We start from the raw sequence: 13,903 nt of genomic DNA, 5'->3' as shown, positions 1-13,903 counted from the left end.
GTCACGGAAATACAAATTAAATACAAGCCAAATGTGTTCACTTTTCATGAGCACTTCCTCATCAGGAAGACCTGAAGAGAACCACAAATTAGACAAAGATTAGAGGAGGGTGAAATTCGATGCAAGCTAAGCCATATCGCCATATGATAAGCAACAATGAAAAACAACATGTAAGAGTACTAGGTAGGATTAACCTAGTACCTAAGGCTGTGCCAGGAACAGCTACGCAAAGTAACGTTGGTTTACATAAACTCGCGGGGTAATTCAACCCGGCATTTGTAGAATCGGAGTGTTTACAACATACATAGCATTAGTGCAAAGGTAATTCATGATATTGACAGACTAAAAGAAAAAAAAGGATTGCTTCTTGGTCTGCCAGATTGGTTTTGATTAACTCGTATCGAAAAAAATCCCGGTTTTACGTGAACCCAACGTTACATAGTTGCTTCTTACATTGCAGGAATAGCAGTTGTTCAAGGGGAAGAAAGATATTTCGTGATTCTGGACAAGAAAAGATTTTCTGCTCAGTTCAAACTTCACAGGTAATTTTGTTTTCTGTTGACAATATGGGTCTGGCATATCCTTATCAAAGATTCATTACCAAAAGGTATGTTGTTTACGAGTCTAAGCTCTGAGTTCGAAACAACAGTTAGCTATAGAATTGCACGCACAAAGAATAGTTTACTATTTCTACATGGTATCAGAAAGAACAACTGTTTGGTTTTCAAAGCATTAGTTTTTCCTTCCTCCTCGCTTGGGTGGTTACTTGTTATGTGGGGTGTACCATTGTTGCACCGGCCAAGGTTTGGCATGATTACAAAAAAATATTTCGTAATATATAACACATGAAACCTGTAGTGTTACATTGGAATCATGCAATTTAGAACGTTATTTGCGTAAGGCCATGTCGATTTGATCAAATGAATGACATCCTCTGTGAACTCCGAAACTGATACGGGCATGCGAATAAAAAATGTTTGCCAACAAAAAGCCTTCATCATGAAACTTAGGTGGTCATGGAGGATGAACAGTGCTTAAGTATGATAAATTGAAGTAAAACATACAGTGTGGTTTACAAAAATATAGGTTCCTCATTTTTGTTCATTCAAAACTTCTTATTTGCAATTGACTTGGAATTGCCTTTGACATTTTGCAACATTATCACCCGTCTTTCAAAATGTTTTTTTGTGTGCAATTTACAGCATGTATTTTTCATTTTGAAGCTTCTTTTTACGATTTTCAGCATGGCCGGATTTTTATTCATTGGGGACGAACGAAAATTAAAGCACGCGCGGATGTCATCCATATAATCAATTCAACATGGACTAATCAATAATGGAATGGAATTGCATATAAAATTACATGATTACAAATAACATATGAATAACATGGTATATGTAGCTATTGTAGCAATTCGAGTGTAAATAAATTGTGCACACGAATAGCGTTATTTGAAAATTATGCTAATTAGTCATTTGTTTGAAATGTCTATAAAGAAAAATGCTTTTTTCAAAGCATTGTTACGGGGTCAGTGATTTTTACCCAATCCCTACAGCAGGGAATACAGAACAACATGGAACAATTTCCTCGTGATTTAATGTATGTAACTTTCTTCAGGAAGAAAAATGTCTGTCAACATTTGGTTTGACGGGTCGGTAAAGAAAGGTGCTTTTATGTTATATATTCAGGGAGCAAACATTTTTGTCCTTATATGATTATTTCTGCAGGAGAGAACACCATGGATGACAAGCTACCAGGGATGCTGTTGTCCCTTCTGGTCATCCTGAAGGTGTCCGGCGGAACTACAGAAGCTTCTTGCAGGTTTTCGGGTTCTCAGGCTGACTGCAGCGGCGGTGTTCCTCGGAACCTACCGGCAGGCATCACTAGCTTATCTCTAGCAAGCTACCCTCTGTCAAACCTCAGCGCGGACACGTTCACAGCCCTGGGCAACCTGACTGTCATTAACCTTACTAACAGTGAGATCAGGGACATTGAGACTGGAACTTTCAATTCAACTCCGAAATTACGTGCTTTGTACCTGAATCAAAACAAGTTGACAATTCTCAGATCTGGCATGTTCACAGGGCTGGGTAACTTGAGGGAGATTAGCTTAGACTATAATGAGATCAGTGACATTCAGGCTGGAACGGTCAATCCGACACCGCAACTGGTGCACTTGTCCCTGGCCCATAACAAGTTAACAAACCTCAGATCTGACATGTTTACAGGGCTGGGGAATCTTGCCTCTCTTTATCTAGACAATAATGAGATCACTGAAATTCAGCCCGGAACTTTCAATCCAACACCAGAACTAGCAACCTTGCACCTACAACAGAATAAGCTTACCGCCCTAAAAGCAGAGGTATTTGCAAAATTGCCATCAAACTTTACTTTGAACCTTGCCAGGAACCCCTGGCAGTGTGACTGTAGGATGGTTCCCTTCAGGCAAACGATGACTGTGTCTCGTCCATTTGCAAACCAAATCACATGTGAAGGACCCAGAAATTTCCGTGGGAAAAGGCTCAAAGATATCCGTCCTGACGATCTGATGTCAAGCTGTAAAGAGTCCCAATCAAACGAGCCCGCAAATGTTCACTTTGGCTACACAGGATCTTGGACTTCTCAACTCTTCTCCCTGCCTGTTCTTGTTGGCTCAGGCTGTGCATGCGCCACTGTCCTACTTGTTGCCATCTTTCTCACACTCTGGCGCAAGAGGAGATCCAAAAATCGCCCCAAAAGCCCAAATGCAAGAGTTGTTTTCAACAACACAAACCCCACAGCTACTGTCACTGTCAGTGCTAATTTCCAGGCAGGGCATGGCCGGCTAGGGGCTGACGAAGAGTATGATTATATAGCTACTCCGTCACGAAAACCACTTACATGCTCCGGCCAAAGAGAGCATCTTGGCGGGTTCGAAGATGAATATGAGGTGATACCTCCTTCTCTTCCTCCTAGAAATGTGTCAGGTCTCCCGGCTGGTGACCAGAATGGGTCAGTGGCTGCACAGAGATACTCCGATACCCCACAGGGAGTCATGGATGAGGACGAGTATGAGTCAGTAAAAGATGATTCTCAATCCAACGAGTATCAAAACAGCCATGTGAGAGCAGCTGCTAAAGATACTGAGACAGTTGTACAGGTGATCATGGGTGCGGATGATTACCTGTCTTTTGTAGTTACTGAAAAGAGGCCGACCACAGCCCAATAGCCAGATAATCACAGCTGCTAAAGATGCTGCAGCTTAGTTTTTAGGTGGTGTGTTTGGAATGTTGGCTTCAGAATTTCATTTCATGATCGAAAATAATTCCTAACTTACTGCACCGGGTATAACAGTTGCTGATTGTACAGTACCCGGTATTGTTCTGATGATTCAGCTAAAGACCGATGTATATTAATATTGTAACAGTGTCTGAAACATCAGGGCAGATGTGTATGTATCAGATTATTTCCAATGTCAAGTTCTGACCTTGGAGCATTGTAGAGCTTTGTTTTTCGCAGTATTTGTCTTAATCTGCATACAGACCTACTGACAGTATAAGTACTAGTCGTGGCAGTAGCAATAGAAGTAGTAGTAGTATTATGAAATACCGAAATATTCAAATGAGTTCAGATTTTTCTCATGTATTGCACCATATATGATATACATATAATTGTGCATATTTGTAGTTTAGATAGATATAGCAGGATTGTGGATGTGATTGTTAAGCTCAGCCACAGCATGCGATGTCGTTTTGTAGTCATATTGTGACAGATACAAAAATATCCGTTCACACGTTTTATTCTCTTTGTATACATTGAACTATACATACAATAGGTTTGTGTATGGCAGTATCTCGAATTTACCAAAATTGTACACGTGTTTAGATTCAAAGTGCCTGCGGCGTATTTGGCATATTTGCATGTTCATTGCTCACAATGGCCACTAATATTGTGCGAGGGGAAGTAAAAACGTAATGCAATTGGTTTCATAACGGGCTCATTTTTTCCTTTAAAATGCGTTGAAATTCGGCACAAATGTAAAGGCACAAATCTTCCTGAGACTGAAATATCTCAATTTACACTTGCATTACTTTTGACTGCCCCTCGTATCAGGATGGATCAACTATTTTTTTTATATCATCATCATCCGCTGTGTTCTACAGTACCGTACTAAATAGCCAGGTTGTCTCGTAAGATTGCCATTTAGAATTATTGCATGAGAACAAGAAAGATATATAGAATTAGCGTTATCACATAGTTTAAAGCAGACTCTCCTAATCTTGAATCATACTACATACTATACCACTGAAAAGCGTCTGTATTACATTCTTATATGTGGATTAGACATTTGAGATAAATCCATGTCCTACATGTCACGTAGAACTGAGTGTTAGTTAAAGCGTATCAGTCCTTCTCAATACTACAAGCTTCACATTTGTCTCATACGTATTGTTAGGAATGGTAAATTCAATTTAAGTCAATAAATGAAACATTTACAGTAGTGAATATTCAATACATTATAACTCTGGCCCAATGCAGGCAGCTTTAGAATTCGCAGGTTCTATTTCAGTTCTGATCATGCTAGAGTTACACAAAGCATTTCTTGACTGCACTTTTGAGATGTTCTACATCTTTGAGGGATCGTCATGTATGTAACAGTCAAAACTTTTTTCTACTTATTCGACGTCTGAATCACATAGGGTTCAAAAACATGGCCAGCCTTGAATGGTTACTAACCTTGCACATATCATGTTAACACAGCAACACACACTCGCACAAACACACACGCACACTCATACGCACTCATATACACACACACACACACACACACACACACACACACACACACATACACGCACACACACACACACACACACACACTCACGAACACTCACACACACACACACACACACACACACACACACACACACACACACACACACACACACACACACACACACACATAGTTGCCCTTTTATCAGTTTCCCTGTGTTACATTCTCGCCCGACAAACCCATTATAACATGGACAGAACTGCTTCCTGGCGCCCGCTGACGGAACTGCAGCTGCCCTGTTGTAGCTGTGAGTTGACAGAGAACTGATGAACAGTGGTGGCGGGAATCCGGCCTGCCGCCTATCCCCATGCTGAAAAGATAAACGAAACTCTTATCTGTAAGATAAGAATGATCTATGCGTCTCTTCAAGTTTCACAGCGGATTCTATAGATTCACATGACGTAACGTTACCTGGAGTGACTTGGCAGATAAAGGAGTTCTTGATGTCACACCGCATGTTGAACCAGTTGCCTTTCAGGTATGCGGCGTACAAAACGCAATCGCCGGAGTGATCCGGTGCTCCCGGAGCCCAGGAGTTGTAGTCACCAAGTACGGAACCGTCCACCCACTCAAAGCTTCCTCCTTCGCGCTGAAAGTGCAGCCCGAACCAGTAGAGCTTACTGGCGCTCACGGACTTGTACAAGGAGACCAGGAAGGCGTCGGTCTCAGCGTCTCGGGGCATGGCGAGGGTTCCGCCGTCTCCACGACAAGTCACGGCCGCATCGCTGTAGGTCTTCTCTGTGTCGAAGGCCTTGTAGCAGATTCCACGCCACATGGTGTAACTAATGGGACAAGATGCTGTAAAGAAGATTTGCATCAACACAGAACATATTGAAAATATTCTATTTCCCTCTTAAATGTATTGCTTGCCTTCAATTAGAAAGTATATCTCTTTGTCGTGGATTCAGTAATTTTTGGAATTAACAACATTTGTATCATCTGTGTTTATCCTCGAAGATATACGGATTTATCAACGGCAAAGGAATCAACTTTTATCGGCACTTAATGGAATCTATTTGTGCCTCACCTCCAAGTTCAGCCGGTCCGATAGGGCTTGGACACTCGGACATCCCTGTTGGACCGGGGGGCCCGACGGGTCCCATCAGCCCTCGGGGCCCAACTGGTCCGGGCGGCCCGTCCTTTCCCACAGGGCCAGCTTGCCCCATGGCCCCCTTTTCTCCTGAAGGTCCAGGTGGCCCTGATAAGTGCAATAACAAATCAAAGTTTGACTTACATGTAAAAACTTAAACGGGCATAATTCACATTCGTCATTTTGAGTTAAGGAGTTCTGACGTCATTGGAACTTGCCTGGTGTCTTGCTCATCTCGTGAAGACGCTGCTCCAAGGCTGTAGTCAGGTTTCGCTCGATGTCCAGCTCTCGTTTCAAGGCGTCGACGGTGGTGGAGAGTTGGGACATGTTGTCCAGGTCGCGTTTAAAGGCGTCGAAACTGACGGCCAGTTCCGTTATTTCCTAACGATCGTCCAGGATGGGAAATTTCATGAAATACCAAACTAAAGAAGAAGGCAGACAAATCTCGATGTCTACTTAAGAGAAAGAATGAAAATGCTGTCCAAGAAAAGGGAATGGGGAGATGTTTTAAGACATTACATTGTTTACCTCCTTATTGATGAAGGTCAGAGGGGCGAGTCCCACCACGGCCAGACTAATCAGCACGGCGATCCCGGCGGCCATGCAGCTGCGGTGGGAGCGGATGAAGCTACAGAGAGCACGGCGGCCGCTTGCTCCACCCGGATACGCGCGGTCTGTTAGAAAGAATTATATGATTTTGTACATGATAAAGGTGACTTGAACTTCAAATCATATCAACCTAAATTTTTCATAAAGAAGGGGGGGGGGCGTTTAGTCGTTTCGATAACACTTTCTCCTTAACACAACAACTTACTTTCACACAAACCCCAAAGTTCATGGCAGCAAGTGTTTGCTGATGTAAGAACGTTAATGTGCACACTGCAGAGCGATGGAGATGTTTACGTGTAGACGATGTCACTCGGAGTCACCAGCTCAGTAAAGCAGCAAGAAATGGTCATATCCTCAAGTATCAGAGTTATCGACCCAGCATTGATGTGTTAAAATATATTATTTACAGTCGCTATATATGAATATATATACAACAAAACGAAATACACACGCACGCACAAACACGCACACACACACACACACACACACACACACACACACACACACACACATATATATATATATGTGTGTGTGTGTGTGTGTGTGTGTGTGCGTGTTTGTGCGTGCGTGTGTATTTCGTTTTACACACATATATATATATATATATATATATATATATATATATATATATATATATATATATATATATATATATATATATATATATATAATGTGTGTGTGTGTGTATGTATGTGTGTGTGTCTGTGAGTGTGTCAGTGCCTGTGTGTGTGCGCGCGTGTGTGTGTGTGTTTTGTTTAGTTATAACGGTGGATCAGAAAACTTCCACTTGTCTTTATGTAAAAAATAATATCGGCATAGTGACAATTGCAAATTTATTCTTCTGCCTACTGGTTGGATCTTTACTTCATGAATAGTTTTCAATATTTTCGTCTTTCACCATAATCACCTTGTCAGAAACTAACAAGCAACATCAATAACAATCGAATTAAAACATGATAATTTCCTCCACAAAACGACAAAAAAGGGATTTACTTGCAGATGTGTACATTGCGTCACGTTTCACCGCCTCAGCTTCTTCGTACGTGTCTGAAGACGACTCTTGCCCTTCCTGACGCTTGTCAGAAGCGCGTGAACCAACGTAATAGACAGGAGGGGGTTGGGACGGTGGTCTGTTGGTTTGGACCCTGACCTGGGCTGACTCCTGCTGCCGCCCCCCTCCATGTAAAGACGGCGGCAGATCTTCATCCTTGATTGAATAGTAAACTATCTCGGCTTCTTCGTACGTGTCTGAAGACATGCCCAGCTCTTCCTGTTGCCTGTCAAAAGCGTTGCCATGGCGGAGACGCCCGCGGGAACCACCCTGGTGGACAGGAGGGGGTTGGGGCGGCGGCCCGCTGGTTTGGCCGCTGCCGGGCCCCGAGGAAGGGGTCTGGGCAGGCTCTGCTTGCTCGTACATTTCTGCTGAACTGCGGCAGACGAAGAGTGCGCAGACTACAACAGTGGAACCGAGGGTACATAACATCGTTATTAGTCTGGAGAAGCGCTCGGCCAGTGCGGTAATGTCCTTGGGATGACGCGGTGCAAATGACATTCTGTTTTTCTGCAAGTGGCAGACAAATCTTCGAGACGACGAGGTCAAACGCACTGCGAAATTTCCCAAAATGCACCGAGAACCCTTTTCCAGAAAACGGCCAGACCGAGGGTTTTATCCTGCCTGTGCGTCGGCCCCATTTCCAATCCGGGGCCCGGCCGGGCAGTTCGTGGGAACGAAGAATATTATGTCAAGACAACAAAAGACACAACAATTAAAAAATTACTCCTAACCATATATTTTGTATTTTCTTGACATGCATTTTTTTTTTTCGTTTCCACAAACGTCCCGACCGGCCCCGGATTGGACATGGGACCGAAGCATTACATGTATACAGACGGTGGACTTCGCTGTCAACGTCCTTTGATGGAAATCTGTAATATAAACTTTTTTCTATACTTGGGAGAACAAGGGGTTGATTACCTTTGACCATCAAAGTATGACGTCACAACAGTTCCATCCTCCGGGAACCCGGGAACATTCCGCTATAGCCTCCAAGGTCACACCCTGACCGAGGGGAGTTTCACCAAATAAGCCATGTCACTGTTCGAATTGGGCATATACAGCGAGATGCGTTGTGGGTAATATGTTACTTCAGTATGTTTATTTATGTTTTGGACTTAACACAATTCATACTGGTTTGTGTACTTCACGGATATCCTTTGTTTAAACCCGACAATAAAAGACTTGCACAAATAATTTCACAGCTATACGTTTATTTTAAAATTTTATACAGTTAGATTAGTTTATTGTGATACCCTTTAGCCCCTAAGGGGCTAATCTTCCAGGGTTCATACATTTATACATACATACACAAAGACAACGTTTGTTTTTTACTGAAGTCTGCATCACTTGGCAGGAGGATGAATTGCGAGTTGTCACATCTACCATATCAGTGTCAAACAGAATATTCATATATTTGGATGTTGTATATACATTTGTGTTTGTGTGGGTGATTATACAATATGTTTTCGTGTGTGTGTGTGTGTAAATATACATACATGTACATATATGTATATACACATTCCCCAGTAACTTCAATGTAGCAGGGTGAATTGTGGAATCTTATCTTTGCACATTGTACAGGTAAAAGTGAGTACATTACAAACAGGTGTTGAGTTGGACTGCGGTCTTCATGCAACTAGACATTTAACGAAAAAACATCCCCACAAAAATAGCAACAAAAGAACAGCCCACTTAAATCCAACATGATCACTTAAGGTTTACTAAGATGAAAACAGTCAAATTTGCTGTTACTGACTGCTCCATCAAGTTGGTGTAATTGTCCTTTTCTGCTGTGTTAGATTGTTGCCCGGAAAGCTCGCGACACCCTAGCGCCCTCTGACGGAACTGCAGCCAACCGGTTGTAGCTGTGAGTTGTGTTACAGCGAATGGCAGAGAACCGATGAAAGGTGGGGGCAGGAATCCGGCCTGCCGCTTATCCTCGCGCTGAAAAGATAAACGAAACTCCTATCAGTAAAATTTAAATGATGTGTGCTTGCGAGTTTTACAGCACAATAGCGATGATGATGTAATACTCAAAAGAGGATTGAGTGAGGGAGTGAAAAGGAGGTGAGTGAGTGAGTGAGTGAGTGAATGAGTGAGTGAGCGAAAGAAAGAGAGAGTAAATGAGTAGGAGAATAGTTCAAATGACAACTAAATGTTGTTTGAATTCATTTCCATAAAAACAGGTTCACATGACGTACCAGGAGCGACTTGGCAGATGAAGGAGTTCCTGATGTCACACCGCATGCTGAACCAGTCGCCATTCGTCAGGTATGAGGAGTACAGAACGCAATCGCTGGAAATATCCCGAACTTGCTGAGCCCACGAGTTGTAGTCACCAAGTGCAGAACCATCCACCCACTCGAAGCTTCCTCCTCTGTGCTGACGGCGCAGGCCGAACCAGACGTTCTCATTGTCGCGCACGGACTTGTACAAGGAGACCAGGAAGGCGTTGGTCTCAGCGTCTCGGGGCATGGCGAGGGCGCCGCCGTCTTCACCGCAGGTCGCGGCCGCATCACCGAAGGTCTTACGTGTGTTGAAGACCTTGTAGCAGATTGCATGCCACATGGTGTAACCACCGGGACAAGATGCTGTAGGAAAGATTTGAATTTATAAAGAAAATACTAGTATTGGAAGGACCCAAATTTACCAACTATTTACTGTTAGAAACTATTTACTGTTAGAAAATCTATATTTTGCGGGCTCAATTAATAACATTTTGTATCATCTGTGTTTATCCGTGAAGATTTACAGACTTCAACTGCAACAAAATACCAAAATATGGCTGAGAAACCAAATTAAAGGAATGGAGACATTAACAAACGACTTCCGGCACATGATGGAATCTATTTGTGCCTCACCTTCATGTTCAGTCGGTCCTATAGGGCTTGGACACTCGGACATCCCTGTTGGACCAGGCGGCCCGACGGGTCCCTTCAGCCCTCGGGGCCCAACTGGTCCGGGTGGCCCGTCCTTCCCCACAGGGCCAGCTGGCCCCATAGGCCCCTCTACTCCCGGACGCCCGGGCAGCCCTGATAAGTGCAATTACAAGTCAAAGTCTGTTGAGAACACGATTCACATGTAAAGTTCTTCGTTCTTTTGAATACATGAAACACGATTCACATGTAACAGGATTCACATTCGTCCTTTTGAGTCAAGTAATTTTCAGGTCATCTGAACTTGCCTGGTGTGTTGCTCATCTCGTGAAGACGCTGCTCCAGAGCGGTTGTTCGGTTTCGCTCCTTGTCCAAGTCGAGTTTCAAGGCGTCAACAGTGCTAGACAGTTGGTATATGTTGTCCAGGTCGCGTTTCAAGGTAATGGACAGTTGGGATATGTTGTCAAGGTCGTGTTTGAAGGCGTCGAAAATGATGGTCAGTTCCGATATTTCCTAAAGAAAGTTCATGATGGGAAATTTTCATACAATGTACCGAACTAAAGAGGAAGGCTCACCGATCTTGATGTCTACTTAAGCCCCCTCATAATTGCCAAACGGTATGGTGTATTGCCACTATGGTCACCAAATTTGCAGGAGGTGATAAACAACCTTAATTACTCCTGTAGTTTTCGCATCTTTATGACATAATATGACGTAATTATGACGTCATTGATATGATTGTATTGGCTAAACCCGTCTACATAGGGAATTCCCGTAATACCTAAAAGTATTTAACAAAAAGGGTTTCTTATCGATATCAGGGTCTACCAAGACTTCTGCTGTTAATGGTAACCACAATGACGTGAAAATGACGTCATAGAATGACGTCATATGATCGGCAATTTGGATTTTTTAAAATATATTTTTTCAACATATAACCATGAAATACAATGAAAATAGATTAAAAACGTTAATCTGAATGTTTTTTGTCAAAAACATACCAGGTAATGACGTATTTGAAGGGTGGGAAGCCTTTTCTATACCTAAGATAATTGTTATATAATGATATGGTCCGCCATCTTGGATTTTGATCGATGACGTCATGAAATAAGCATTTTGTAAAATATGCCTGTCAGAAACCTATTGCCATGGCAACACACAAACGATAAACTTACACTATTATTATAAGATTGTTGCCAACTAAATTCTAGGAAAAGTCACTAAATTCGGCAGTCCTAGTCCCCCATCGTCCGGCAGTTATACAACGTCAAAGTTAGCGGGGGCACTTTTAGCCCCCACCCAAGTCTATATAGGGTTAAGAGAGGAATGAAAATGCTGTCCAAGAAAAGAGAATGAGAAAATGTATAGACATTATAGTATTTGCCTCTTTATTGATGAAGGTCAGAGGGGCGAGTCCCACAGTGACCAAGCTCAGCAGCACCGCAATCCCGGCGGCCATGCAGCTGCGGTGGGAGCGGATGAAGCTACAGAGAGCACGGCGGCCGCCTGGTCCACCCGGACACTCGTGGACTGCTAGAAAAAGGTATTTGGTTCTGGTACTGACAAAGGTGATTGAACCTCGTATCATATCATATCAACATAAAAGTTTCATAAAGGAATGGGGGAGGGGGGGTAGTCGCTTCGTCACTTTCCTCCAAACACAACAACTTAATTTCACACAAACCCCGAATTTCATGGCGCCAAGGTATCGCTGATAAAAGAACACTAACGTGCACACTGCAGAGCGATGAAGAGTCTCACGTAGTGGATGGCACTGTAACAAATAACTCAAAGACAGACGAAAAATGTCCAGACTATGCATCATCTACAAAATGACTAATAAACTGGAGGATTTACCGACTACTAAGTATTTAATACCAGCTCAAGAAAGCAACAGGAAATAGTTATGACTTCAAAGTACCAGAGTTATCAATTAATTGGATCAAAATTCTTCTTCCTACTTGTCGGGTCTTTACTTCATAAATAGTTTTTAATATTTTTCTGCCTTCCTCATAATCCTCCTGTCAGAAACTAAGAAGCGATGTATGTTACAAGTAATAATCAAACCATTAACGTTCACTTTGAAAAATTATTCTACTTTCACACATTCTAAAATCTATGCATTATAGACTAACTGCGAAAGAGTCAGCTACCTGCAGACGTGTACGTTGCGTCACGTTTAGACGCCTCGGTTTCTTGGTCTTCCTGCCGGGAACCACCCTGATGGACAGGAGGGGGTTGGGACGGCGGTCCGCTGGGTTGGACCCCCGTTTGGGCTGACTCCTGCTGCCGCCCCGCCCCATGTAAAGACGGCGGCAGATCTTGATCCTTGATTGTGTAGTACACGCTCTCGGCTTCTTCGTACGTGTCTGAAGACGTGCCCAGCCCTTCCTGTCGCAAGTCAGAAGCGCCGTTGCCATGGCGGACACGCCCGCTTGAACCACCCTGGTGAACAGGAGGGGGTTGGGGCGGCGGTCCGCTAGTTTGGCCGCTGCCGGGTCCCGAGGAAGGGGTCCGGACAGGCTCTGCTTGCTCGGACATTTGTGCTGTACTGCGGCAGGCAAAGAGTGCGCAGTCTACAACAGCCAAACCCAAGATGCATGAATATGGAAACGCATGTCGCGATGAGTCTGGAGAAGTGCTGAATCTCTTGCCTTATATGGAAAGATCAGCAGGCTATGACGCAGGGGGAATGGCATTTTGTTTTTCTGCAAGCAGCAGACAAATTTTGGGGATGAAACGTCAGCACAAGCATAAAAAAACTTTCCTCAAGGTACTAAAAGGTATCACGCTCGTACCAAGCGCCGTGAAGAAGCCACAGGTTTAGATTGTTGGCTTCGAATTCGGTCACCTTAAGCTCCACAAAATGAACTTTTTGGAATCCACAGCTGTCAGTTTTATTTTGTTTTGAGCTATTCTTATTGTCTTCATGTCGAGTTGAGTTTTATTTTTAAGTTCGTGCCCAAGGGCTAATTGCAACATGAAACAATGCATAGAAAAAGTATACAGACGGTACAAGTTAACAATGGTGACAAGTGGAACAAGTGACTATTCTAAGAACTGCTACGGAATACAATCTAAAGCTTTTTGGGTTTGGCTTCTTTTTCAGAAGCAGTGGAAGACGACGTCATGCACTTTTTGCTACAATGAGTGGGTTTTGTGAGGTTAAAAGGGTTCTTTTCGTCAGTAAACGTTTGGAAATTTAATCACAGATCCTCAGTAGTTGTGTGCGTATGCCAGTACGGGCGATTTTCTACAATGGTAACCGCTAATGTTTTTTCTTCTAACTACCATGGCCTAAACAAGGCGCAAGTTCATAATTTTTTGGGCTAAAATGTTGTACAATGGTGATAGGGAACGGAGATTTACCAAATACCTTATTGTTGGCGCTGTTAGGGTGTTAAGATTACCCCTCTACATTGCAAAAAGGGGAGTTATGTCACGGAGCAACTTTGAAA

General features: G+C 43.1%; 3 protein-coding genes across 3 annotated transcripts; 1 reads left to right on the top strand and 2 right to left on the bottom strand.

Annotated features, from left to right (window-relative positions):
* The first annotated feature begins 1,738 nt into the window (after window positions 1-1,738).
* Window positions 1,739-3,208, top strand: LOC136434480 (reticulon-4 receptor-like 2). The gene has a single exon (XM_066427297.1). It carries the CDS (start codon window positions 1,739-1,741, stop codon window positions 3,206-3,208), a length of 1,470 nt encoding a protein of 489 aa, XP_066283394.1.
* A 1,639-nt stretch (window positions 3,209-4,847) lies between these two features.
* Window positions 4,848-6,571, bottom strand: LOC136434319 (snaclec agglucetin subunit beta-2-like). Its single transcript, XM_066427078.1, has 3 exons — window positions 6,432-6,571; window positions 5,841-6,284; window positions 4,848-5,611 (listed from the first exon to the last, which is right to left on the bottom strand). The coding sequence occupies exons 2-3, from the start codon at window positions 5,977-5,979 to the stop codon at window positions 5,145-5,147; spliced, it is 606 nt and encodes a 201-aa protein (XP_066283175.1). The 5' UTR covers window positions 5,980-6,284; window positions 6,432-6,571; the 3' UTR covers window positions 4,848-5,144.
* A 2,362-nt stretch (window positions 6,572-8,933) lies between these two features.
* On the bottom strand, window positions 8,934-10,160 carry LOC136435996 (snaclec coagulation factor IX/factor X-binding protein subunit B-like). The gene is made up of 2 exons (XM_066429708.1): window positions 9,771-10,160; window positions 8,934-9,513 (listed from the first exon to the last, which is right to left on the bottom strand). The coding sequence occupies exons 1-2, from the start codon at window positions 10,135-10,137 to the stop codon at window positions 9,503-9,505; spliced, it is 378 nt and encodes a 125-aa protein (XP_066285805.1). The 5' UTR covers window positions 10,138-10,160; the 3' UTR covers window positions 8,934-9,502.
* Between the last annotated feature and the right edge of the window lie 3,743 nt (window positions 10,161-13,903).

This window comes from Branchiostoma lanceolatum, chromosome 5 (genome assembly GCF_035083965.1).
Source record: "Branchiostoma lanceolatum isolate klBraLanc5 chromosome 5, klBraLanc5.hap2, whole genome shotgun sequence".
Taxonomy (NCBI): Eukaryota; Metazoa; Chordata; class Leptocardii; order Amphioxiformes; family Branchiostomatidae; genus Branchiostoma; species Branchiostoma lanceolatum.
This window is presented reverse-complemented; position numbering and strand designations above follow the sequence as displayed.

Coding starts and splice junctions, on each gene's coding strand:
- LOC136434480 (XM_066427297.1), top strand. CDS start 1,739: ATGGATGACAAGCTACCAGGGATGCTGTTGTCCCTTCTGGTCATCCTG.
- LOC136435996 (XM_066429708.1), bottom strand. CDS start 10,137: ATGTGGCATGCAATCTGCTACAAGGTCTTCAACACACGTAAGACCTTC.
- LOC136434319 (XM_066427078.1), bottom strand. CDS start 5,979: ATGGGGCAAGCTGGCCCTGTGGGAAAGGACGGGCCGCCCGGACCAGTT. Junction 5,612..5,840: donor CGGACCGGCTGAACTTGGAG/GTGAGGCACAAA, acceptor TCTTCTTTACAG/CATCTTGTCCCATTAGTTAC.